The 26,834-nt window shown below is 42.9% G+C and overlaps 1 protein-coding gene across 1 annotated transcript; it reads right to left on the reverse strand.

Annotated features, from left to right (window-relative positions):
* Positions 1-7,481: 7,481 nt before the first annotated feature.
* Positions 7,482-26,828, reverse strand: LGI2 (leucine rich repeat LGI family member 2). Its single transcript, XM_031066742.1, has 8 exons — positions 26,824-26,828; positions 26,669-26,740; positions 23,774-23,845; positions 20,570-20,641; positions 19,981-20,052; positions 18,755-18,924; positions 13,938-14,102; positions 7,482-11,469 (listed from the first exon to the last, which is right to left on the reverse strand). The coding sequence occupies exons 2-8, from the start codon at positions 26,698-26,700 to the stop codon at positions 10,652-10,654; spliced, it is 1,401 nt and encodes a 466-aa protein (XP_030922602.1). The 5' UTR covers positions 26,701-26,740; positions 26,824-26,828; the 3' UTR covers positions 7,482-10,651.
* Positions 26,829-26,834: the final 6 nt, after the last annotated feature.

Here is a 26,834-nt window from a genome sequence, read left to right on the forward strand (position 1 = left end):
ACCTGCATGGTGTTTCTCAGTAGGCAGCCAAGCAGGATGAGGCAGAAATCCCTAGCAACATCCAGTCATTTTTTAGTCCGGACTTTTCCTGGGCACAGAGGTCACTGCTGGGCAGTCTCTAGGCCATGCAAAAGGAATATGTAATCTTGGCCACATTTCAAACTGAAGAGTGAAAGACTAGAGACAAGAGGTTCAGTAGTTTGGTGTGCTGAACTCATGATATAATAAACCAGCTCTTTTTTACCTTCAGTTTCCATCTATAACACCCATACAGGTCTTGACAACAAATGTCATATGTTTTATTGTAATGGATATTACTTGCAAATGGCAAATATGTTTACAAATGATTGAGTTTGCTACTATGGGAGACAATGTTAATAATTTGGGGTTAAATACAAAGAGACAAAAGAATGCTCTCTTGTTAGAGTAAATACAATCTCACTGCTTTGCCTTCAGTTTTAGAGGGTTCATGAATATCTTTTTTTCTGTAACCTTGCACGTTATTGAAAAAGATCTTTCATTTGCTTCTACTCTTTGCAATTTCTTCAGATATTCTATTTCCTTGCATCTGCAGAAACTGAGCTGTTTTTTGTGTGCTTGACAAACCACCAACATCTGCATGTGAAAGATTTCAGAGAGAGAAGGAACAGTAAAAAAACAGAAGATAGAATCCTTTCCTAATAGTTTTTCCTTTGATTTTCAGACACTTGTGTAATAGGATGTATCCAACAGTGAATTTTTCTGAAAATATATTTAAACTGAGCAAATTCAGATTTGATTTGTTGACACTAGAGAACAAACTCGGTGAAAGAAGTAGTCTGTCTTGCTCAGAAGCTACCTCAGACTGAAGCTGCATTTTGATTTGAGAGCACAAACAGAAATACAGAATTATGCAGGATTGATTGCTCATGGAGGTCAAGCCTGTAACTGGAGGGTTGCCTGTCGCACTGGGGTGGCACATTTCAGTACCTACTCAAGATCATGCTGCAAAAAGCAGGGAGTGTGGAAAGGCACTGTGGTCATCTGGGCATCTGCTTTCCCACACAAAACAGTTTGTAACTGTGCTGTGCCTTGGTTTCTCGGTGATAACAATTGCCAGGTTTTACCAAGTAAAGGAAGAGAAGGCCAAAATTCCATCCCTCAGGGTTTGCATCAACTGGAACAACCTTCCTCCCAGTTAATCTTGCTGAATTGTTCAAGTAAATCAGGTGTTTCTGACAGAAATTTGCTTTGTACATAATAAGCTAGAGGAACAGTTGCCACATGCTGGTGCCCTCCCCAGGTGGGAGGAGCTGCTCCCCAAAGAGCTCCCATTTCAATTTTCTGTTGCTTGGAAGAATTTTAATCCACAGCTTATAACATTCTGTCTTTTCCCAAAGACCTTGGCACCCTCAGATGCTGCCTGTGTCAAATAATCTATTCTCATTTCCAAGTGTGGGCCCTGGAGAGCACCAGGACCGGGATCCAGACCCTGCCTCCCCTTGGGATTGGGGAGGGTTGAGCTTTCCTATCAGCCAAGCTGTTACAAATAATAGAGGGCCTGATAAGCATTCTCCTTAGCCCATGCATGGGGATGTCAACAACTGTCAACAACTCATGAGTTACCTCAGATAAAAGGGCCTGTGAAAGACCATTTTTACAGTTGTTATGACTCTAGATAATTTCTACAGTGTTTACCTCAGTGTCAGTGTTCCCGGACAGCTACAGATAGTAGGTGTTCTTCAGCTTAAAGGGTAAATCCTGAGCTAGCTGTCAGTGTGGACAAGTGAAGGTGAAATACAGCAGGGTACCCATAGATGAGCCTGAGATGTTCTCAGTGAAGACAAACTTCATGCCTTGGGCTGTACTTGGGAGCAGAAGTGACTCACCCTCTTCGCTAAATTATACCACTATGTGGGGCATGCATCAGGCTTTAGCGAGCTCCTTGTTATTGCAGAAGTTAGTGTGCTGTGCCAACTCATTACTTCCTAAATAGCTCCAGTGTCAGTGCTGAGTGTGACTTCACTGACTGCTGACATTCACTAAGGTCACTAAGCCAGGTCTATACTTAGGAACACTTTGGTGCTGCAAATGACATGGAATTGATTTAATCTATACAATGCCTTGTCTCTGATGATCCTTCCAATCACAGGTCTTACCAACATGGACAACAAAGGTAGAAGACAAAATTAATATTCAGCTCACTAACTAAAAACTGGAGAAGCATCTCAGTAAAGCAAACACTAAAGACAGCACCCATAAGAATTGAATAGCAGCTGAAAATGTGAACATTCCTGTATTTTTTCCTAAGGAATCTAGTGTGCCTTTACCGATGACTGCAGTAAATGTGCAGCATTTCTCACTGCAGAGAGCTCTTCTTGATTAGCACAGCTCTCTCTAGAGTTCACATATTGCAAATGGGTCCTTCCCTCTCAGTGCTCACTGAACTGGATCTCCCTGAAAAGGCCCAGTGCCTATGGCCAGATGACAGAAATGTACAGCTCCATTTGGCAGCCTTGAGGCTCCAGCATATTCATAAACTCCCAAATTCAAAAGGTAATTCTCACCCCCCCTACCCCTACAGCTGTTAGCACATCAGCAAGTAACTGGTGCCAAGGCACAAGAAACTCTTTGTTCTCCTCTGCCCACCACACCAAAGGGTCGTGATTGGCTCCAGCTGGCCCTCATTGATAGACTATCAAAAATATCAAAAGACAAATTATCCTCAGCTGACCTGCAGATGTTGCTACCAGACACCCTACAACAATAAATTTCTCAGCTGTCATTTAAGGGGAAATGGCATATGGTTCTTCAAGTCTGATGATTCAGACATAATGATCTCCCAGCAATTATGAAGATAGAGGCAAAGAAAGAAAATTGAAAGAAGATAAACTGTCTATTACCTTTCATTTTACCCCCAAATCTGTCTTCAACCATGTCTGAGAAAAGCAAAGGGACCAATCACTGTTTGTTACTAGCAAGGCAGCACAGGATTGGCAAGTGTGCCTGCACATATGTGCATTCTGTTTTAAGCCAAGGGTGCCAGAAAGGTATTAAAGTGTCCGTTTGTTTTGTATTCCACTTTATTCTCTTGGCTTAGGTCAGGTACATCCTTGATGCACATTGAAATAATCCATGTGAGAGCCATGTGTCTCCTGCAATGCTGGAGCAAGACACACCAGCTGCCTGCACCTCTGTAAGGGCTCCATCATGTGGGTGGGACTGGAATTCAGCATGGCTGTGAGCACGGCCCTCTCCACATAGTTATCAGCCAGAATTTCTTTATCATTTTCCAGCTCAAAAAGCAGTGAATGTTGTTGTTTGTTAGGTTTTTTTAAATTCTACCTGCACCCATCTTCAGCCAGCGCTACGCTCCAAGCTCATCCAGTCTGTTTTTGTGACAGAGAAGGAGAGCTGGCCAGGCTTTCACAGTCCCAGCTGTGTGGGGGTTTATAGGACAAGCTCCAAATATTACAAATCATAAAAATTGGGTGGTAGATATTCCTCTGAGAGAGGTGGCTGCTGTAAGTTTGTGGGGAGTAACTGCAGAACTCTGTAGTTACTCACTTCATTAGGTCTTAATTGTAACGATTGCAAGGTGCAACCCAAGCACCATAATCAGATCCTGAGGTGACAGAGGCACAGATAATTGTAATAAGCCTTCCTCTGAAATGAAAGGCCTGCAGTTTTCTCCCCAGATGCTAATGGCACAAAGCAGAGTCAGAACATGCTGTCAGAAGGAACAGGAGAATATGGGCATTCAAGGAGACTCCTGGGCTTCAGAGTTTGCAAACAAATAGTAGGCAGATGCCATTAACCAGGGTTGCTGATTTAAATTCTGTTTCCTCTGCCATTTTCTAGCTTGCTCTCAGAAGCATCCCAAGTAAACCTACACCATCCTGTCCTCGTTGTTTTCCATAAAACTCTGGAAAAACTTTTTTCCATACTGGCAAGACCAAAAAGAAAGAAACAGAAGAGAGAGATTAATCCATATGCAGATCTCTCCATCCATGGGCCAGCCCAGGCTCCATCCACATTGACCCTGCCAACTTTAGGGGTGGTGAGTACTTTCGTGACCCCTTGGCCTTTCATTCGTGGGACTAAAATGAAGAATTAACTGTCAGGGCACACCTGCAACTGGAGATGAGTCAGCCCCAAGGGGCTGCTGAGTCAGAAGAACTGAAACTGCCACTGAAGTTGGAAAATGAGCATTCTTGTACAATCCAGTGCTAATGTCCAAGCAGGAAATAGAAATGAACTTTGGAATAGAAGTCAACAATTACCAATGAATAAAAATGGGAGGAATGCTACCAGAAGCCCTTCATTCTGGTGATGTCATGGTTCCCAAATGCCCTTCAGAAATGCAAATTGCCTACAATGTAATAAAAAGGGCATTTTCTAGAGTGTGCAGAGCTTGCATAGTTTAATTAAGCATAAACTAGGGTGACTCTTGAAAGGAAAATGATGTGGATTGCATTCTCTGAGTGACCTTGGAAAGGCATTTATAACTTTCTCTACACGGCAATTAAGTAAACTCACACTTCATATGCTATCACTCCTATCTTTTATTTAGAAAGATATTTTTTATTTTCTCAGATTCCCTGATCTCACATTGATTTATCTCTGTGCTTAGAAAATGTGATTTGTTTCCCTCAAGGTAACTAAACATTTGTCTACAGCCTCACCATCTCTAGTTTTCTAATCTCTACTTCAATATTACTTATATTAAACTTCTGGCACCTGCTTTCCTTGCTTTCCACCAAATTCAGCCTAGTCTACTACACTGACATGGCAAAACTGGAATAAGGAGATGCCTATAGAAATTTCTCATCCAATCTTTCCAAGACCAACCTAGTGGCCTTCTCTTTGTCCACTGTGTCAATGGACAAAGGCAGAACTACAGATGCCATCTCTCTGGATTTCTGTAAAGGCTTTGACATGGTTCCCCACTACAACCTTCTCTCTTGGAGAATTGGAGGGAGATGGATTTGATTAGAAGACTGTGTGGTGGATGAGAAATTGGATATATGATCACATCCAGAGGGTTGTGGACAATGGGTCAATGTCTGGATGGAGATCAGTGAGAAGTGGTGTCCCTCAGGAGTCTATACTGGGACAAGTACTGTTTAATATCTTCATTAATGACATAGGCAAAGCAATCGAGTACACCCTCTGCAGATTTGCCAAGGACACCAAGCTGAGTGGTGCTGTTGACACAACTGAAGGTCAGAATGTTATGCAGAGGGACCTGGACAAGCTCAAGGGGCAGGCTAAAGGAAACCCCATGAGGTGCAAGACCAAGTGCAAGGTGCTGTACCTGGGTCATGGCAACCCCCAGAATCAATATAGGCTGGGGGATGAAGGGATTGAAACCAGCCCTACAGAGAAGGACGTGGGGTCACCAGAGGTTGTAAAGCTGGACAAGGGCCAATAGTGTGTGCTTGAAGCCTAGAAAGCAAACTGCTACTGGGCTGCCAAAGTAATGTGGCCAGCAGGCTGAGCGAGGGGATTCTCCGTCTCCACTCTGCTCCAGTGAGACCCTACCAGCTTTGTGCTTCTCAGGATGGGAAGGACATGGACCTGCTGGAGCAAATCCAAAGGAGGGCTACAAAATGGTCAGAGGGCTGGAACATATCTCCTATGAAGACAATGAGAGAGTTGGTGTTGCTCAGCCTGGAGAAAAGAAGGCTCTGGGGAGACCTCACGGTGTCCTTTCAGTACTTAAAGGAGGCCTATAAAAAAGATGGGGACAGGTTTTGGTAGGGCCTGTAACAACAGGACACAGGGTAATGGTCTTAAACTAAAAGAGCATAAATTCAGGGTAGATGGAAGAATTTTTTTAAGATAGGGGTGGTGTAACACTGGAACAGGTTGCCCAGAGATGTGATGGATGCCCCACCCTTGGAAGCATTCAAGGTCAGGCTGGACAGGGCTCTGAGCAGCTTGGTGTAGTTGAACATGTCCCTGCTAATGATGGGCGTGTTGGACTCCTCATCACACAATTCTGGGGCAAGAATGGCAATGGCTTATGGGGGAATAGGTACTGTGGGATAGATTAGGTTTTTGTGGTTTGTGGTTTGTGCTTTCACAGTATCAGTGTCTTATTTTGTGGGGGATCTCACATCATGTGGCCAGCTGGTTTTGTTGGTTCCGAAGGTCAGTTCTGAAGTCCATTAGATCATCAAGCCTGCAGTTTCTCATAAAGGAGGCTGACTTTATGGGGAATGCAAGAGTTATCAAGTGCCTGGCTTGCTAGGAAATAAAAAAAGAAACCCAACCAGTGTTAACAGCTCAGCTCCATTGCTGCTGAGATAGGGAGTGAAGAAGAAACCTCAGTAATTCCTGGCTGTGAGCAGTGCTGCCAAGAGGGAGCAGTGGTAGCAGCTCATCTCTGTGGGCCAAGAGAGCGGGGGACTGAAGGGATGAGTGGGACTCTTACAGCTGTTCTTGCACATCTGCCTTTAGCTTGACCTTTCAAAAACACCCTGCTCTGTCTTCCCCTAGAAATTTGCAGAGGAGTGACCATCCTGCATTGCTCTTTAGGAATGCTTTTCTCTTGGCATCTTGCTATGACTTTCAAGGAGTAATAGATATTTTCCAAGGAAGATTTGAAGAATGTGGTAAGAGGTGGGAAAAAAATGTTCACCTAGCAAGGGCAAAGAAGGCAGGGGAAGGTAGACAGGGAAACAGTGCTGATTTGCAACTGATGTTTGAGCTATGATGGAGTTTCAGTGAACCACACCACAAGGGCTGCTGACTCATAAAAAGGTGGAATACCCAAAAGGAAAGCAATGATCCCAGCAATTGCATCCCATTATGGTATGTCAGACATGTCTTTGATTGCACAAGGCTATAATTAGTTACAGAGAGTTGTGCTATTTCTGAAGAACAAAGAGGAAACAAAAGAATTACCCTCTTAGTGACTAGCAGGATCAATGGACAACACCCAAGGACTGCTTTAAATAAAGTGTATTCACTGCTGAATATATATACTTTTTTTCAATTTCAGATAAATGTCAATGATTCAGTAAAATTTAACAAATCTTAAGATTTTGGTTTTGCCCAAGGCAAAGATCTGAAAGTCTTGGATGTAATTTTAGGGCTTGGTTCCTATTTACTCAGTATGTAAGAAATCCATTTAAGTATCTTAAGTATTTTTTTAAAATTATTTTGAAAATCAAGTTCTCTTTACTTTGTGGTAAGAAAGAACAGCTCATAAATGAAACTCGCAGCAATAGCTGCTTTACTTACTTGCTAACACTAGATGGGGTGTAAGGAAAGAGTGAAGGGGAAAATCAGGGAACAGCAAAACCTTGGAAGTCCAAACTATCTCAGGCACAGAAGAAAGATTTAACTAATCTGAGCATGGCTTTCTCCACCTTGTCAAAAGCCATACCCGGTCATAAATAGGCAGGGACCCGTTTTCCCACCCTGTCCATTCCTCAGGCAGTGTGGAACCTCACAACATGGATATTTTAACATGTGTGACACACCACTATTAGTCACATTAACTACATTTTATTCATATACTGAAAGAGTACATACACATGTCAGTAGCATAGATTGCATCAGCTTCTCTTTACTAAAAAAAGCTCAATGTATATACAACCTTCCTGCTGTAGCTAGTGCATATTAAATCAATGCTTATACAAACTAATGAACTTTACATAGATTTATGTATTTTAGAATACATTAAAAATTATCAGTGGCATGTTCTGTTATCCTTTTTCACTGTCCTGATGGTCTAACATTTCAATGAATTATGGATATGCATATTTTATTTACCATTCAAAACAAATTCTATTACAAAATATAGGGAATGGAGGCAAGCCCGTGGTTGCATTTGGAAAGGCAGAAAGGATTTTCAATGATTAGCAAGTTCAGTTTTTATGCCTGCATCCTGCAGCAGAACAAGGCTCTTCTTGAAGTCTTGCCTTTGTTTATTCCTATGAAAAGTACCATAACCTTTTCTTAATTCAACTGGTGCTTTTTGTCCTCCCTCTTAGCTGCTGTGACCTCCTGTGCATGAGCTCAGCAGAGCAGGCAGGCCAGTGTCGGGCTCCAGGCTCTTCCTGAGGCTGGGAGGGATGCTGAGCTGGGCTTTCTGACCAACCAACACAGCTACTCAACAGAAGCAGCAGCCTGCCTGCAGAATTAATTTCCCTCACTCTCTTCTTCTGGTCCCATGTGAATGAGCTAGACCCCTGTAGATCACTTTATCCTCTTTATTAAGCCTGTCTCTGCAGATACCATTTTAATTTAATCCAACTTGATAGCCAAGTCTCAAAATCCCCTTGGCTCTTGAAACAGTACAATCTCCTGGTATTCAATACACAAGCCTTTTTCCAGCATCCTCTTGCTTCCCTTCAAGGATCCAATTTCTCTAAACTAGCTTTTCACTCTGACTGATGCCCCTTCTTGAGTGACTAGAACTCACAGTTGAGCCCTAAAAGTAAGTGCTGGTGCACTGAGAAATGCCACCCTCATCAGAATATCTAACTCTAGTGAAACTTGCATGCTTGACAGAAAAGCAATACGAAATGCTTTCCTACAACATAGGCTAAATAAACGTTGCTTGCCAGCCATATCCGCTTTAAAAGGTAAACTGGTAATGTAGTAAGAAGTTGCATTCACTGGCAGACATGAGTATCTTTGTTTTGTCAGATTTCTTAGCTTAATCCTAGGAGAGGTATTGCTAAACCCTACTGCAGAGCATTGGTTTACATCTACTGAACCACTGGTACTGACACCACACGGATTTGGCAGGCAGCACTCAGTATCTCAGAGGGTGGGATGGACCAGGTGGCCAGTGTAGCTAAAAACAAAACCAGGCTGAACAACTCTGTAGGAAAAAAACTCCTAACACATAATTGAAAATCAGGATGAGTTATGACATCAGGCCAGTAATAACTTCATTTCATAGCAGAGAGGCAAAAGCTGGGGACAACTGTGACATTCCAGGTCACTGGTAGGTTATGGCTCCTCATGGGAGTTCTTATACATAATCCTCTTCTGCAGCACACTTCACACCCTGGATATTGGAAAGCCTATGAGAACATCTCTGTTTGTGATTATAGGCCATGTCTTATGTGCCCAGGGGAAAAATGTCAAACTCATTCAGCAGAAGGATGGAGAGATAGGCCTAAGTATGATGGAATAAAGGACAGTTTGCTTTGCTCCTCCTGCTTTATGCAAAACCTCCCTATTATCCAAGGCAGCAGTGCAACAACAAGACATGAAAAACAACCTAGCAGATTAAGTGGTTTGGAAACTTAAAGAAATATCTTGTGTAATTGAAAAAGCAAGAGCTCTGATACACAATTTTGTTGGGTAAGGGGTGCAAAGACCCTTTCCTGGAAAACAGTCCCTTGCTGTTATCTTGAGAGAGGCTCTGTGTGCCAGGATTGCCCTATTTAGGATAATTGAATGGCTTGGTCTGTAACCACCCAAAACACCAGTGAAGCACAGTCTGTCCACTGCTCCTCTTTAACCTTCAATGGATTGGCAACTTGGCAATAGCCTGGACTCACCCAGTGGAAATCCTTCTTGGAGGCAGGATCAGCTCCAGTCTGAAACAGCTGCAACAGCTTGGTTTCAGATGACTTGGTGATACTGAAGTCACAGTTAGACCCTAGCCAGAAGGAGGATTTCCCAAATACAACTTAGATGTCCCAAAGCTGAATTTATTGCTAATGAGCTGTGCTGTGGGGGGAAACACTTGACAAAAAATCACCTCACTGAGTACAGAGGAGCTACAACATGGAGTGCATCAATTTTAATATGTGTTTCAGGCAAAGCTTAAGCCCTGCCTTCTGGAATGAGAGCTCACAACAGAATAACATGTTAAACACCCAGAATCTACTGGGAATCATCAGGAAAAGTAGGAATTAGGGCAAAATGGAATGGATACCTGGAATACCCATTAAAACAGAGAATGGGTGCTACTTGTAGTTGATTTCTTCATGGCATTATGCAGACCTCTGATATTTTCTGTCTGAATTAACTTGCTAAGATCTCACAGTCCTGAAGAGACACACTCTTCCTAGCTACCCATTTACTGTGGGCTGGGCTACTTGTTAGGCACAATTTATTGCTGAAAAAATAAATAATGGTAGAAAAATGGCGATAGATTTTGACTCTCCCTTCAGTCTGCAATGAATTGTAATGATGTCTTGGATTTACTGTGAACCAGAAAGAAAGATTTTGAAGAGAGAACTCAGTGTATTCTGGAATGTTCCTGTTTGCTTTTACAATTCATCAGCAACCACGAAGAACAAGCTCTAATATTAAAACTTACACTACTAAAATGTTACTTTAGGAGTCAAGATCATTTTTATGCTTTGTATGGCTCACTCTTCATTTTCTTTATGAGATGTTCAACTCAAGGGAGTTTTCTGGATTAAATTTAGATAATTTTCTTAGATGTCAACATTAATTCTAATGCACTGCACTCCTCTTTGAATGACTGCAGATTGCAAAGCGTCTTTGAAAAAGGATAAAATGGACATGTCATGCAGTAACCAAGTAAATGCAGTCCCTGATTAATATGCAAGTTTGAAAAGTTCAGAAAATGTCATCATACTCCATAGGTGCACCTTGTTTTTGGAAAGGTCTCTTTTCATTTTGTTTGTGTATAAATGTCATTCTACATAAATTTCACTCTAGCAGCTTTTCATAAACTCAAGTCGATGATGATATGTTCAAATATTTGAGTGTTTCCTTTAAAACTAGAGGCAAAGAAAAAATCTCTTCGATCTGTTGACACAGCTGTGAAAGACCGTGGTGCTTGCACGTAGATTTCTTTAAATAATCTGAATATCTTCTTTTCACCATCCCACTGGTAAATCTGGGAGAAGGTATAGTCACTTCCCAAGGCTAGGTAATAATTGTTCTTGAAGGAGAAAGGCTGCAGTGTCATGGCTCCTCGGGACGGAAGAGCCTGTATCTCCACAAACTGTTTGCTATTCCATTTCATAACTCTGGAGTCACCAATGAATCTTGTGAGTGTGATGTAAAGGTCATCTTGTATCCTGAAACTCTTCACAGCCAAGACATCTTCCATGTTGGGGATTTCACTGTGGGGGACAAACTTTTTGGAGGCTTTGTTCCACTGGAGTATAATGGGCACCTGGGAACGGCTGGAGAGGATTAGATGTGATTTCCCGTCTATATCGAGAAACTCAGCATCAGTGTCCCTGAACCACTCGTGAAGAGACTGATATGAATAAAATCCTTTGTTATTCCACTTATACACTGTTGACAAACCTGCTTTAGAGCTATCTGCTATGACAAAAAACATTTCACTGTCTATCTCAAAAAGCTCTATATCATTTGGCTTGGAGATGCGAGATACTTCAATATCCTGGAATTTGACAAACTTCGTCCAGCTTTCATCAAACTTGTAAATGTGTGAGCCACCAAAGAGCTGTGCCACCACCACAAAGACTTGGTCACCAACAAGAACGGCTTTACATCCCACTATAGACTGACCTATTGCCCAAAGAAAGAAAACAGAACAACACATGTATTAGCACAGCACAAACCATGCTTTACACCACAGACATTATTACCAAATCACCCCTTCCCTTTTTAAACCTGCACCATCTCATAATTTTGTCTTCTGCTATATGCCATCAGAGCGTCTTTTCAAGCTTTTTGCTTCCCAGTAACTAGAGAGGTTACTTGTCCCACCCTGTAATGTGTGCAAGTATGATGCATCATAAAATGCTGATTCCTTTTTTTTGCAAAATACTTTTTATTTCTCTGTTTGTTCAAACACATGGTCCCTAGTATCCAAAACAATTATTTAAGCTAAATGTTATTAGTTTAAAATGACAAGAGTTTTTATCTTGCCATTCATCAGATATCTGAAATTCTCCTATTCTTGTAATGTCTTTCTATCTTAACTAGAAATTGAAATATAGTATATTTTTCTTGCTCCAGAAGGGTTAGAGTCAGCTTTTTGCTACTGTACATAGAAATATTGATGCACCTTGTGGATATATCACCTGACAGCAGGATGAAAAAGATAAATATAACTCTGTAGTTTGTGGGAGGTATTCTTGAGATTTTGTTAAATAGAAATATCTAGCAATATTGCAGTTGCCAGGTAGATCAAATCAGGTTATGGTCTGTCTTTAGAATGTCAAGTTACACTAAACAAGAACCACCTCAAAAAAGTAATGGTGAGACTATTACAATAGGTGTTGTTGGAAGCAGAGAGGAATTCACAGAGGAATTCCTCTGGGAAGCACACAGTTTAAGTAGAACTATAGCTGCACAAGCTCCCCAATGCATCCTTGGTCACTCACTACAGGAGATTTACCCGGGCTCCTCTGCTGGTCCCCTACCTGTGGTTTTCAGAGCTGGCCTGGGATGACCTGCCACCCTCCCAGTGTAGGAGGGCTGGGAGTACCTTCAGCTCAAGTACAGCAAGGGATCTGCAGCACAGACATGAATGGTCGAGCTGATCATCCAGGCTCCTTCTGATCTAACTCACTCAAAACACAAACTCCAGAAGAGCTTTCACCTGTCTCCTTCTGCAGAGGACAGCAATGCTTTTCTCTTCATGTTCACTGTAAAGGCAACCTTGACAACTACCTCAGCTCCATAAGCCCATGTTGTAAAGAGCTAAATTTAGATATCCAAATGCCAAGCATATGGTAAGTAGTGAAATTCTCTGTGGAGCTGGCTCCAGAGCTCTACAAAACACTCTTCAGGCTCTGCAGGAGGCTCTTTATGCGCCTGTGTCCCCTGGCAAAAAATCAGGCTCACATACATTTCAGAGTCCAGAGCTCAAGCTCAGACATTCCAGGAGCAAACTCTGGGTATGGAGCTAGGACACAAGTCTCTTGCAGAAATGTCTCCTGATCAAATCATTCAGAGGAAGGTGAAATACACCTGGAAGCATATATCTAATGTTTGCTATCTTTGCAAATGAGTCAAACTCTCAATTTCATTTCTAGAGTTTTCCTAGGGCTCAGCTAGCTCTCTCTGGGCTGTTGACTTCTCAGTTTACATCCCTGGTATATATTTTACCCTAATCTACCAAAACGCAATGAAACCTAAAAAAGCAACATTTTTCATTTCCAAAATTTCCTGACTGAGGGGTAGCTTCCTGTAAGATTTTGTTAGTGACACACTGAGCTGATCTGAGGAGGAAAGTGCTTGCTGCCTTTCTAGAATTCCACATCAGAGGAGGACACAGCATACTCATAATTTAGCTCCTGAGTATTCAAAACCACTGGCTTGAAGTATCTGGGAAATCAGGCAGCAGATAACAGCTTCGAAGACTCTGTCTCTGCTGTCATGGTGTGACTGAGCACCACAAGTGTTGGTTAGGGACAGAACGGTTGTTAGGAAATCAGCATTAGAACATCACCTGCCATCCACACAGGCCTTTTGTTTGATCAGTAATCTGGCCAAGATGCTAATTGAGCATATTTGTAAATTGAAAGTAAATGGTGAAGCTTTACAGCATATCTCTTTAGATAACAATCACAGTTTAAATATTTCTGTCATTTTCAGCTGTCTTCCTGGTCAGCTCACCCTACAGGCATCCTTCGGACCTGTTTCCTCCTACATGAAATAGATTCTTTTTATATTTTGTTTGCAGGCACTTTGGCAAGAGCAAGTGCTCCTTCAGCTTCTGCTTTAACTTGCTGTGTGATTGAGGCAGTGAATGCTGAGCTGGGCCATGGTGTGACATTCATGGGAAGTGTTTGTGCCTTCAGAAAAATTTACAAGATTGGACAAAAAAAGCCTAGTTTGTGTACCACAGTAAGGTTAAATGTAGACATATTAACAAGATGCATTAATCCATGGAGTCACTCATGTCCAAACATCACTCACTTTAATCAGCCAAATTCAACAGAGATTCAGTACAAAACCCAATAACCTGAACCCATCTACAAATCTTATCCAGTTCATCAGTGAGTGGAATCCCAGTGTTCATGTACCTGTGATATTGTCATAACTCCTGAAATTCATTTCAATGTGATCCCACTCCAGCACCATGCAGTTCTCCATGCTGGGCTGTGCAATAGCTACAAACACATCATTCTTTGAGTTGAATGTATCCACTGAAACAGACTGGTAGGGCAAAATCTGGTGGACAACAAAATCTAGAAACATACATTTACAACAGTTAGGATGCATCCTTGCTGGAAACACAGAGTGGTCACTGATTAGAATGATGTACACTGAAAAATGAGTGAAATACTCTTGATTTTGTATAACACTATCACGGAAGTAGCAGTACTCATGTTAGGCACACACCAACAGGAAAGTGTCTCCTGCTTTAGGAATCATGAACTGTCCTCTGCAAATGTATTTGTCAAGGACATCAAATATGTAAATAGCGAAATAATTCAGATTTTCCAGCCAGGCTGGCTACTATCAATGAAATAGAGAAGTCTCTTTCCCCACAGCTGGAAGCTGCTCTCCCGTCAAGTGAAATGGCCTTGCTAGAATCACATTCAAGCTGAGAGACAGCAACTACCAGCTGAAGTCCAATAACTTCTTAAGTCATGCAAATTTAATCACCAGCAATTTGTGTTATGCTAAACCAGGCAGAAAGTGAAATGATATCTGAAGTTTGCCTGGGGATAACCCCATTTTGCCTAGACCATAGACAAAATGGTGTAATCAAAAACTCAGTTAACATAATGTTTTATGGGGCATTATAATGTAGTTTAGGCATAAAATACAACCAACCTGAAAATTACTATCCAGTGGAAAACTTATACTAGACAATAAGACAGAGAAATTAGAGCAACCTGTAAAGATTAGGAGTGTAACTCCAGAATTAAGGACCTTTTTTCTCAAAAATTTAGTGCCTTTGTAGACTTAACCTGAAAATTCACCCTGGGGTACATCGGCAGTCACCACAGAGCCAGTGTGGGGCAAAGTGAGGAGACTTGGGTCTGAACTGGACATTTGACCAGACAGCTGTGCAAGATCTCTATTATCAGGAAAGAAAAAATGGTTTAGCAGAGCTGAAAAAGCACTCAGGTCTAAAATGTGGTCACAGGCTTGCACTGAAGTAACGTATGGATATAGATATATAGAAAAGAAAAGGCATCTTCCCTATGATGGCATTTCTGTGCAGAACCACACACTGCTCTGCTTTGAGCTCCATTTGCTACACGCCTTCACCATGCACTCCTATGCTGGAAGAGCCTGAGCATCCAGGGATTTTGGTGAAATGGTAATTAAGTCCTCACTCGAGTCCCTTATTTTGGTGCATTATGAAATAATTGCTTCTGAATGAAGAACCCTCTGTTTCTGCATGCTTGAAAGCCTTGCCCTTGAGGAGTTACACTTGTGGAGAATAAAGATAGATGACTACCATTAAACAAACAGAGCAGACTCCACAGCTGTGAAAGAAATGACAGTCTTCATTCTTCGAGGGACTATTATAAATAGAGCTTGGGCTTGGTTCATAAATGCTGGTAGGCAAACAAGAAAGTTTTCTTCATTCTCACTGGGAAACTAAAAGGGCTAGGGAAAACTGACACTGAAGTATGCAAAAAGTAAAAGTAACTGACCAGTTATAAAAGGATGGAGCAGGAGCAGATACAGTCACACAAAATAAAAATATTTTTTAAAACTTGAGGAAAAGAAAAACCCAGAAAGCTAATCCTGAAAAGATAGCTCTTGAAATCTGAACAGTTGTGAAACCCTTTGGGGGAATCTGTGAATTGAAACAAACCAGTCTGTATGTGAAAATGGGTAGGGAAATCATTTTGTAATCAGCAAAAAGCAATAAAAAATGCTGGTTTTAGCACCAGCTGGGAATACCAGACTGTAATGTAGAAGAGGGTTACACAGTGAAAGTTGCTGCCACATCAAGGTTGCAAAAAATTCTAACACAGTAAATACAGGACTGGGGGAGGAGCCCTTTCCCAATATCTTTAAGCTGGATTCCCTGGATGGGAGAGGGCAGAGGACACAGCCCGTGTGTTCCCCCTGTGCTGCTGGCTGCATGAGCTGTCCCTCTCTGCCTCCCACCCAACACACAGTTTGCTCTCCCTGTCTCAAGACACGTGGTTTTCATGCTGTTTTCTGCTGGCTGAGAGTGGGGAGGTCCCCCTGAGCTCCACTCACTTACTGCACCTCTGCTCCCTCTGTGGTTGAACTGGCATCATGGTGGCACAGGTGAGGGGCCCAACTCTTTTAGTGGGATGATTTTCCTTCTGGCAGCCCTTGCTCAGGCTGATGCCAGCACACAGGAGCACTGATGCCAACACAGGAGAGGAAGAGAGTGCAGAGAACATTAGAGGACACCAAAGAAAAATGAAAGTGATGGTCTGTTTGGGCAGCTGCTCCAAAACTGTATCCTGCCATTCAGTCCCACTCTCCTCACATCCCTTCTTCCCTGCAGTGGACACATCTGCTCTAGGTGAGGCTACCCAGGACCTGGGTGTGCCAGCAGGGAGTGTTAACCATCCCTTCCCTTCTCCCACCACAGGAGATCTCCAGCAAAGGAGCAAGAATGGGACAGTACCTATTAATATGCAAACTGCCTCCCTTCCAGACAGCAGGGAAGGAGAAGACCACCTCCAGAAGACAATCCCAGCTAGGTAAAGAAAGGGGAAAACAAGCTTCTAAAGCTCAGTGAGATGATCCCTGCCTGCAGATCGGAGCAAAGCAGCTCCCAGGCATGCACATGGCCTGTTTCCAGTGTTTCCAGTGGCTGTGGGAGCCCCAAGGCCTGTTTTCCAGTCTCCTGAAAGTGAGCTACATGTTTCCCTGTGGTGCCCACAGCCACAGGACAGCCCCCTCACACACTGTTGAGGAAGAAAGACAAGAAATAAAGTGAAATGGCTTAACCTGCTTTCATGATGCAAGCACTGAGAAATGGAAAAGACAGAGGCTGTCACAAAAAGAGTTAAAATGCAGGTCACCAATGCTGTCAATCACTTTCTCTGTGGAGAAGTTACAGGACCATTTTGTTCTTTGCCTTTTTATTTTAAATTTGGCAGCACCTCTTTCCATCTCTCCTGTTACCATTGTAGCAGTTCAGCTGATGCAATGAGCTGACTGGGCCAACAAGACACATATTTTACCAAGCAAACTGCTTTGTTACTACATCCTGCACCAAGTCATGCTCAACACAGAGTACTGGAGACCAGAAATGATGGAAAGTCTGATCCCAGCTGGCGAAGGAGGGAAATACTGTACTAAAAACTAACATGAATGGAAGAGTTTTGCAGAGCCCTGCCCACCACTGGCTGGGAAAGGAGAATACACCTACAGTGTGTATTCTAAGCCTGTGACTAATCTATCCTCAAGGAAGGAATATGGGCATATTTACACTCCCTTTGGATCTGGGGGAGGCAATAGCGGAGAGGGAGAAATCAGCAGTGGCCTGACACCACAAACCACCAAGGTCATACAGAACAGAGTATGACAGCCATATGCTGGGCTGTGGGAGCTTCTCTGAGGGCATCTGAGCAAATATTCAGCTGGGCAATCCTTGCCCCATGGAATGCCTTCAGTTCCCACAAACTCTGCAGCACATGGAGTTAGATTTATACTTGGTGTAATTTCACCTACAGCAGATAAAGGGACAATGGAGCAACTTTACAGTGTCTAGGTACGAAAAAGTGACAGAGGGCTGATAGGTCAGGATAGGTTTGAGGACTGGGTAAGGCTTTCTCTTGTGCACTGTTAGTGCTACACAATGGCTTAAACCAGACTGCAATGAAATAAAGCTCCTTTTACTTTGCATTGTTGTGTCTCAGTGATTCAGCAGACGTAGGAATGTAACTTTGGTGCTGTTCTAAACTTCATTGCTCTCCTGTGTTTGACATTCTTTTATGCAGCAGGTTATTGCACTTTACCTCTACTGCTCTTCTCATATAATTTTGAATTCTGAGTTCATTCTCTTTTCCTTCACATATTGTCATCAAAGCACCTTTCACACCTTTTCCTGAAATTTCATTTTACATTACTAGTAATCACCTTTTCTCTTGTCTTTTAATAATAATGACTGACTTGATGACAGATGAGAACTTGCACACCTTTGATATTACTGTCTAGCAAAAAGGCAGAGCGCTGACATCCTATTCAAAGAAGATGAAAAACAATACCCGCGGCTGATATTTCCAGTTATATGATGTGACTACATTTAAAGATCAGTAACTGCAGCAGTTTTGGCATAACATATAAGCATAACCACATGCAAATTTCTCTTTGCTCCCTTCAGCATGCTTTACATTACCTTAAAAAATAAAAAATCAAGATCCTAGACAAGACAGTAGTTAGAATATTATTGGACTTTTCTCTTCAACTTAATGGAGTTCTGTGAAGAACTTCTGGCACTACTGCCACCATCTTTGATGCTAATAAATAATGATTTATCAAATAAAGGTAATGGCTATAGCCACATTTTTGAACTTATTTTCATTGCTTTCTGTGAAATACAGAGATTTTGGGAAACTCATCTGCCATAACTATATGGCTTTATTCCAGATAATAGAAAGCATTCTGTGATGAAAATTAAGCCACAAATTGAGTCATAATCAAGTCTTTTGGAATATGAATAGGCAGAGCTTTTCTCCCATTATCACTTAATCCAAATAAGAACTCAGTACGTACTTTGGCATCTAAATGTAATTTTCCCATTTTGTAAGTTGTTCTAGTACTTGGAAGTGCTTTGTATGTAACCCTTTCCTCCCCCCACGTCATGCTCATAGAAGTGAAAGGGTATCATCTAAACTTCTGATATTTAACCATTTGTAGTGTGCTTAGAAATATACATTCTGAATACCTGTAGTGGTGCATTCATAATCAAAACTTGTCACATCATTTAACTTCTTATCCTGATATTCTGCTGGACCAATACACAGGACATCAGAAACAGTGGAATTTGTCATCTTTAACCACAAAAACAACCACTTGGCTTTGCAGTCACACTCAAATTTATTTCCCCTTAAATCTCTAAAAAAACACACAGAAATAAACATATTTGAAAATGTTGATAGCAATATGAGTGCTACAGAACTCTCATCAGCTTGACATGCTGAATTTCAAAATATCTGCGTATCCTTGAATTGTTCTGAACTGAAAGCAGGGAAGTTTCTTAAGTTTTATCAGGAATCCTTTATCATGAGCTCTCTTTCACTGGGTTTTTTGAAAAACCATTGCATTCTATGGTCATATATAATCATAGTAATGGAGCACTTGTGATTCATGTGTAAAGTCACTTTTTTGGTAAGCTTTCATAGGATGACGACTGTAATGTAACACATCCTGACATTCAGGTTGCCTGCTGCAGGCCTCCCTTGCACCATTTACCACTGACATAGAGAATTCCCCTTCCTTCACTAAACTGTTCCAGTGCTGCTGGTTGGCAGAGCAGCCTTGCAGACATAAAACACAGATGGAAGACTTGCATTTTTTATATCGCTGCTGAGGTAGAGTCAATTTAGCTTCTTCTTGCTCATGTATGTGCAATTTCAGCACTGTACTTGTTCTTTGATCCTTTGGCAATTTCTGTGGCTTATGATTTTACTTTGCTGTTTGAAAGAGCCAGGCCCAAAGTAGGGGAATCCTAGGTACACAGGGAAATGCTGACAGAATGTCAGCAAGGTGCTACAACTGCACAGAAACAAGGAAAAGAAGCTTTTTTTTTTAACTAATCCCTTGTACTAAAATAATCTCAAGGAATATGCAACAATAATAGGAAAATATGTTCAGAGAAACTGTAATTTTAAAATTCATTGTCTCCCTGTCTCTAAAACACAATTTACAAGACATCAGAAAGAAGTACAATAACACAAGCTATATACAGCATCACGAGAAGCAACAGTGATTTAAGAAATAGCAGTTACTTTAGAAGGGTCTATCAAGCAAACAATTCTACAATGCAAAACAGCTGGAACAAAAAAATACAAATTTTTTTTCTGTTTAGGTACCAGATACAGCACCACACACCCAGAACCTAAAACTGAGAGCAAGAGTGACAGAAGCAGTAGAAAGATTCTCATTACTTACAGTTCAATTAAAGAATCTAAATCACTGAAGACATCCCTTGGCAAAGCTTTGAGATGGTTATTTGCCAACGAACTAGAAAAGAAAATGCGAGCTTAGTACCACTGCTATCTCTTACCTTGCAATTCTTACCAAGTCTGAGCTCACTTACAGGTTGTTAATTATCCAGTACTGTCCAGCCACTGGCACTGTTAGAAGTTACCAGGAACAGGCATTAATTATTCTCATTCAAGAATGGAGATTGCTTGAAGTTCACATGAAAATAAAATATTTAAAGCTTTTTTTTTTTTTTTTTTTTTTTTTTTTTTTTTTGCTATGGCAGCTGCTAATTTTTCCCCAGCCCAGCACTGCGGGTACCAGGGGGATCCCAGACCCAGCTGTGCCTGCTCACAGGCAGCCCAACATGTAGCAGTGCTGCCCAGGCAAGAATTGCTCTAAGGATGGTTCTTAATTTATGGAAAGCATGTTGTTGACAGCAGGAAGAAACTGACACAGAGGGAAGAGAAGTTTTCTGTGTAGCAGGAAAACCAGTGGTCTCCCAGGAGAGTTTTATTCAATTAGAAATTACTTTATCAAATGTTAAATAACTTACAGATGAGTCAGGTCACGAAGGCCACGAAATGCATTTCTTGAAATGGTTTCAATTTTGTTTCCTTCAATAAATCTAGGCAAAAAAAGAAGTATTTTAAAATACTTTGAATAACATTATTATTAGCATCACCGCGCTTTAAACTATGGTTGCCAGATGCAGCATATTTCTGGGCAGCTCCTTCAGACTGAAAAGTCTCAGTGGAGCTGCTCATGTTCCCTTTTCCCCTTTCCTTGGGCAGACTGCAAGGAACAATGCAAGTACCTGGCATCACAAGGGATGGTACATGACACAAATGCCCAGCAGAAATGGAATAAAGTGAACAAGGCAAAAAAAGTATTCCTCTCTTGGTAATCCTCACAGGATATGTTGTGTGAGGCAAGAGTCCTGTGTAGGAGAGCCTCCTGAGGCAGACTTTAGAAGCTGAAGTCCTACCTTCCCCTCTCCCAAATCAGCAGCATTTCCAAACCAGCAGGCAGCACAGAGGTGCCAGGGCTGCCCAGGCTGCAGAGCTGCTCTGATGGGTCCTGCTCCCGTGGCTGCACACACACACAGTGCCACCTCCGTGCCCACACAGCCCTGACTGGAACTGCACACGTTTGACACCCACACAGACGGGAAGACCACTGCCTTGGCTCAGTTCTGGCTGCCACAGTTCAGCTCTGTCCAGCTGGGACATCTCCCCTGCAGGCTGCCAGCTGCACACAAGTCATGACCCTGTGCACTGGGGGAATAATGGCAGGCACATATCGATTCCAGCAGCACCCTGCTCCTCCTGACTGCACGTCAGCATTTCAGCAAAGAGCTGATATTTGAGCATCTTGACCTCTGAGAACTTGAGGACACATCCCCAAATACACCATGATCCCTGCAAAGTGATTGCAGCCAGGTGGCCATCAAGATATTGCATGGTACAGCTATACCTGGATGAAGACAACGATATGCTGACTTTATGAAAGGCTTATGAGATGAAAGTGCCTCCCTTATTCCTAAGCTCTGATTGCTCTGCAGAGAAGTTAGAGGGAAAATGCTATATTACAGGGTCTCTTCTCAAGAAAGTGATAATGGGAATGCAGGAGATGACAAGTGCTCTTGGTTCTGCAGTTTAGGTGTAGGAAATATCCTTGATTAAGTGACTGGGACCCTGACTGCAGGCAAAGGGTGCAGATGAGAAAGTGTTGTGTCTACATGGGACATGTCAGAAGCAGGTCAGCCTTTCAGAGCTGTGTGGAGCCACAAATTCAATCCACAAGAGCAGAGAGCCACCCTGCCTCCTGACACCCTCGCTGGCAGCTGGCACCCTTGCACAGCACCAGCTCAGTTCTCCATGCAAATAAACAAGGCTACACTGCACAAGCTGGGACTCAGGAATTTGCCAGATTCTTGAATCATCAAGCCTGGTCTCCAAGAAATGCTACTCTGGCAATTCCAAAATTCTGGGAATTCCTCCCATCTTTATCAGACCTGCCTTACCCAGACTGTACAGAGTCAGTTTCAGGGTGCACTGAATGCCATTATGAGTGCTGCAAGAGCAGCAGGACACAGCTGGAGATCTGTTATCTATGTATAGGTACCAGCTGTGGGTGCTCCCCAGCTGCTCTTTGGCCAGCAACTTTGGCCTTGTACACACAGACACTTGTCATTCCTGTTTGTCAGTCAGGTTTCCTTCTTCTCTACAAAGTCTGGTCCCTGGTAACTAAGAGACATGAGTTATGGAAACTTTACTGGTTTTACTGCATGGCCAAAGAAACAAAGCACAGGGAAAGGCCACTCACAGCCAGTTCCCAAAAGGTAGAGGGGTGATTTGCTGGGAAGAGGAAAAGCTCTATGCAATTGGCAGAAAAGGCAACCACAACCATTAACTGAGACCACTTGTTCAGCAGCTGAAGAATTTGAAACTGTAAGGCTTTACCAGTCTTCATCCTGCTCCCTGGCTTGCAGATGGTGCTCAGGGATGGAGTTTTGCCCTTTGGCCCTCTGAGGAGGGCAGGGTGTTTCATTCAGAAGGGATCTGGTTGCAGTCAGCAGTACAACCACCACGATGTGTGCTATGCTGCTAGGACAAGCCCATCAGCACTGGAAAGCAGGCTGCTAATGGTACAACAGAAAATGCTTTTCTTCCTTTTTACAAACTACTGCAAATAATTTTTTCACTGTAGACACAAGGAAAGGATTCAGCTACACAGATGTAGCTGAATCAGGGATTTTAGCATAAACCATTTACCATTAGCTGCAAATTCCATTGTTGTCTACTCCACATGTACCAGACTATTAACCCTGAATATACCCTATCATAATATCTATTTGCCTTCAAGATTTTAGCAAGAGTCAGTTTTATGACCATTGGTCTTTCTGTAAAAAGGACACATGTTTTCCACAGCTACATTTCAGCTTGGAAAGGTAGGTGGAATGAGGGTTTTTTCAGGCCATATTCATAGTTTCAAACACACCAGCTCATATGAGTAACACAGAGAAATGCTGTCCTTTGGCGTGTGAAGGGAGGACAGCCTTGTACCAGGGCTAATACTTTTTTTTAAATAAAAAAGGTTGAACTAAAAACTAAAAAAAAAAAAAGGACCAGAAAAAGAAAGTATTGTAAAAATCACCTAAGTGAATGATATAAACAAAAGGAGAGTTAAATAATTAAAATAATAATATAAATAATTACAATAATTTATATTATATGAAATGTGTGTTTATACATTTATGTATTTATAATTAATTACATAAAGATTAATTCTATGGACATTAAATAGGGTATCAGAAAAAAGGCAAAGTAGGAGACAAAAGCTGGGAGAAGAGAAGCAGAATCAGGGTCGTTTAGGGCAGTACACCACTATTCTGCAATTCCTGCTCAGGCTGCCCATAGGTGCAAACAGGCTGCTCCACCTCTTGCCTGAGATTCAAATCCCCTTAACAGGGGTGGCACTGTTCTGGAAAGCCCAGGCAAGCTCTTGCTAAGCAATGCCTTTTTGGTGTGCTGTAATTGCACAGAGACACCTGGTATTCAAGGCATCTTTTACAAATGCGCTGTAACATCTGAAAAATCGTCAGCCACCATAAAGAATATGTGCACAGGAGTGGAACATAAATCCTTCAGCTCCCCTGCTCTTGGGAATAATAGTAAAGACCAAGACTCTGCAGTAGGAGTCTTGGCAACTTATCAAAACATCTTTATTTATAAAGGACATAAAATACCAAACTTACAGGTATTCTAGATGGAAGAGACCAGCAAAGGCATCATCTCGTATAACAGTGAAGGAGTTGGAGTTCAGCAAGCTGAAAATGGAGAGCAGGCATTAGGAAAGCACATTAAAACTTGACACATTGGATTATGCCTGTTGTGTTTATTGCCCATGACCAAACTAATCTTACTGACCTGAGCTCATATCACCCCCCCAATGCAGCACACATAAAATACTGTAGAATGGTCTATGGAAAAAAAATAAAAGGCATTACATGATGGTAGTTAATGTCCACTACTCCCCAGGAAAAATGTGCCATTGACCTTGGCTAAATGTAACCTGGTCCTCAACTCAATGGTCCACTGAGCAGAACAAGCCATCATTAGATGGCAGGTCTGCTGAGTGTGGGCCCATCCACTCACCACCCCTCCAGCCCCGCTGACAACCTCTAAGAGTCCACCTGAGCAGCAATCCTCAGCTCCCAAGCACCAGCTCTCATTTATGCAGCCTCACTGGGCCAGCACTCACTCATTCCACGCTCCCAGGGGGATGCTCCCAGCCTGACCTGCAGACAGGGTACAGCCAGCAGCCAGGGAGGACAGCAGCCAGTTTGTCAGCTGGAACCACAGCCATGTCCAAACCATCGAGACAGAGAATCCAGCTGCAGTGCTGCCTCTTCCAGGAGCTGCCTTGCTCTACTCCTGTGTGAACTTCAGGGACAAATATGTCAGAGCTGCACCAGAGAGGCTGTCACCTGAGCCAGCATAAGAGAGCCAGGGAGAAGGAGGTGATGGAGGCTTTGCCAGCAGAGTTCATGCCTTGCTGTATTAAAGCACAACAGTGGACAGTCTCCAAAGGTTGATGTTCAAAGGCAGAGAGGGCAATCGCCTTTCAAGAAAACAGCAAAACTTCTAGTTTTGTCTAAAATATTAACACTACTCAGAAGAAATAATTTTTGGAAAATCTCAGAATTTTCCCTATGAATGAATATGTCTGCACTAATTGCTTTATTAGAGCAACTGATTAATCTTCCTTTTGTATGGTTTTAGGCATTTTACTAAAATTAATTTAGAAGACTAATGAACATGAAATGCAAACTTTCCCTGTGATCCCTGGATATTATGCTAATACTAGACAAATGCTCCTTAAATTATCCCAAAGAAATCTGACAAAGATGAAGACCACCATCAAAAAGAAATCCTTGCATTACTATTTTACTATGATTACTGCCACAGAAAACATTGTTCTGAGGTGCCCATGTGCTCAATTATGCATGCAGCTCTTTGTTATTTGTTATTTTTTCTGATGTTTTAAGGAGAAAGTTACAAATTACACTTAACAACAGAATTTGTGAGTGCCCGAGGTGGTGGTTACCACCTCTTGCTCCTACATCTGACTTACCACAAAAAGTGACATGAGCAACTTCTGCCTTCCTCAACAACCCACCTCTGCCCCACCACCCTACACACCCCAACATCTCCAGAAAATCTACGGCAGCTAAAGAAAAGGAACAATCATTTTCTGCTGTTCCTCCCTCTTCCTAGTATCACCATCCAAACCAAGCCAGATTCCCCCCAGCTCTAATTTTCCACCCACAGCTTCTTACCCATGGATTTCTCCCTTTCCTTCCCAGCTGGCACAGGTCACTGTTTGCCGCCATTTATTGGTGGGCAAGGTCCTCTGCTGGGGGCTCAGTACTGACCCCCAGCTCTCACAGAAACTTGGTTTTGGGAACAGCTTCACCCTAAAGGAGGTGAAGGCTTCCACCCCTTGCTTTGCCCACTTCCTCCCAGCATTTTGGAGTGCTGCTGCTCCTCCCAGTAGGAAGACAGGCCTTTGAGCCAAAGGAGATGGGGAGCCCAAGGAGAGGAGCCCCACCATCAGCTACCAGACACCTTTAGAGACCACCACTTGCTAAGACCACTTTTAACATCTAGTTATGTGGCAAGCACTCAGCCTGGGTTTCTGGCAGGCTTTGGATCTTTTTGCTGAATTTTTCTTTGCAGTGTGTCTTTGCCTGGGGGCTCAGTCAGTCCCTATGGGGTGCAGGTGTGGAGGGCCTGCCTGGTGTCAGGCATTCCAGACAGGCTGCACTGGGCTGGACAGGACACAGGCTGCTGCTCAGCCTTGCTGCAGACCGCCAGAAAACTGAGCATCCAGGCTCCCCAGGGGGCTGTACCGCAGTCTCTGTATCGTCCCTGCTGCCTCCCAGGACAGCTAAATTAAGCAAGTTTGCTCAAGCTCCTGGAGCAGGAGGCACACACCTAACTGCGACATGGGCACAACCAAGCAGCTTGCCCGGGTCAGGAAGGAGGGATGGATGGCTGCTAAGTGCAGGGAGCTAGAGCACTGTCTCCTGGACTGAGGAGAGCTGGGCCAGAAGGCATCTGAGGGGCCACCCTCCAAGTGGCACACTGAGTCTTGCTGCAGACAGCACCAGCACTGCACACACAGAGGATTCCCTCTGAAGTGTGTCCTGGCAGCCTCTGCTCACCCCATCGTGCCCACTATGTCACAAAGCCAGTGCAAGACTCCTGGGCACAAAGTGAGCAGGAGTGAGAGCCACCACACATAACTCTGGGGGACAAAAGTCAGCCTTAAACTTACTAAAGCTGAAGTTAAAAAAAAAAAAAAGGAGGAACTTAGGACATCATAAAACATTTTCCCGTCCTTTAGTAACTAAATACACATTTTATGAAGCGGTTTCTGAGCAGAAAATGCATCCCTGAGCGAAATGTTATGAAACAGCCGCTATACTGGGGGACTGTGCAAGCTGTCTTCTCCCGTTTTCTCCGCTTCTACAAGAGAGAGGGAACTCTATCCAGGAGAAACGGAGAGGCTCTATGCTTAAAGGGACTATTTAGGAGGAAGGGGTGAAGTGCTACTTGGCCGTGCTCCTTCCCAGTGCCATACTTACAGCAGCTGCAGGGAGGGCAGGTGGGAAAACATCCTGTCCTTGACTTCGGAGAAGGTCCCGTTGACCAGGCTCCTGGAAAAAGAGATGCCACCCATGAGGCGGGACGGCCCCGCAGCCCTGGCCGCCCGTGCCGCCCGTTCGGGCCCCGCACTCACAGGGAGCCCAG

The sequence above is a fragment of the Geospiza fortis genome, unplaced genomic scaffold (assembly GCF_000277835.1).
Source record: "Geospiza fortis unplaced genomic scaffold, GeoFor_1.0 scaffold40, whole genome shotgun sequence".
Taxonomy (NCBI): Eukaryota; Metazoa; Chordata; class Aves; order Passeriformes; family Thraupidae; genus Geospiza; species Geospiza fortis.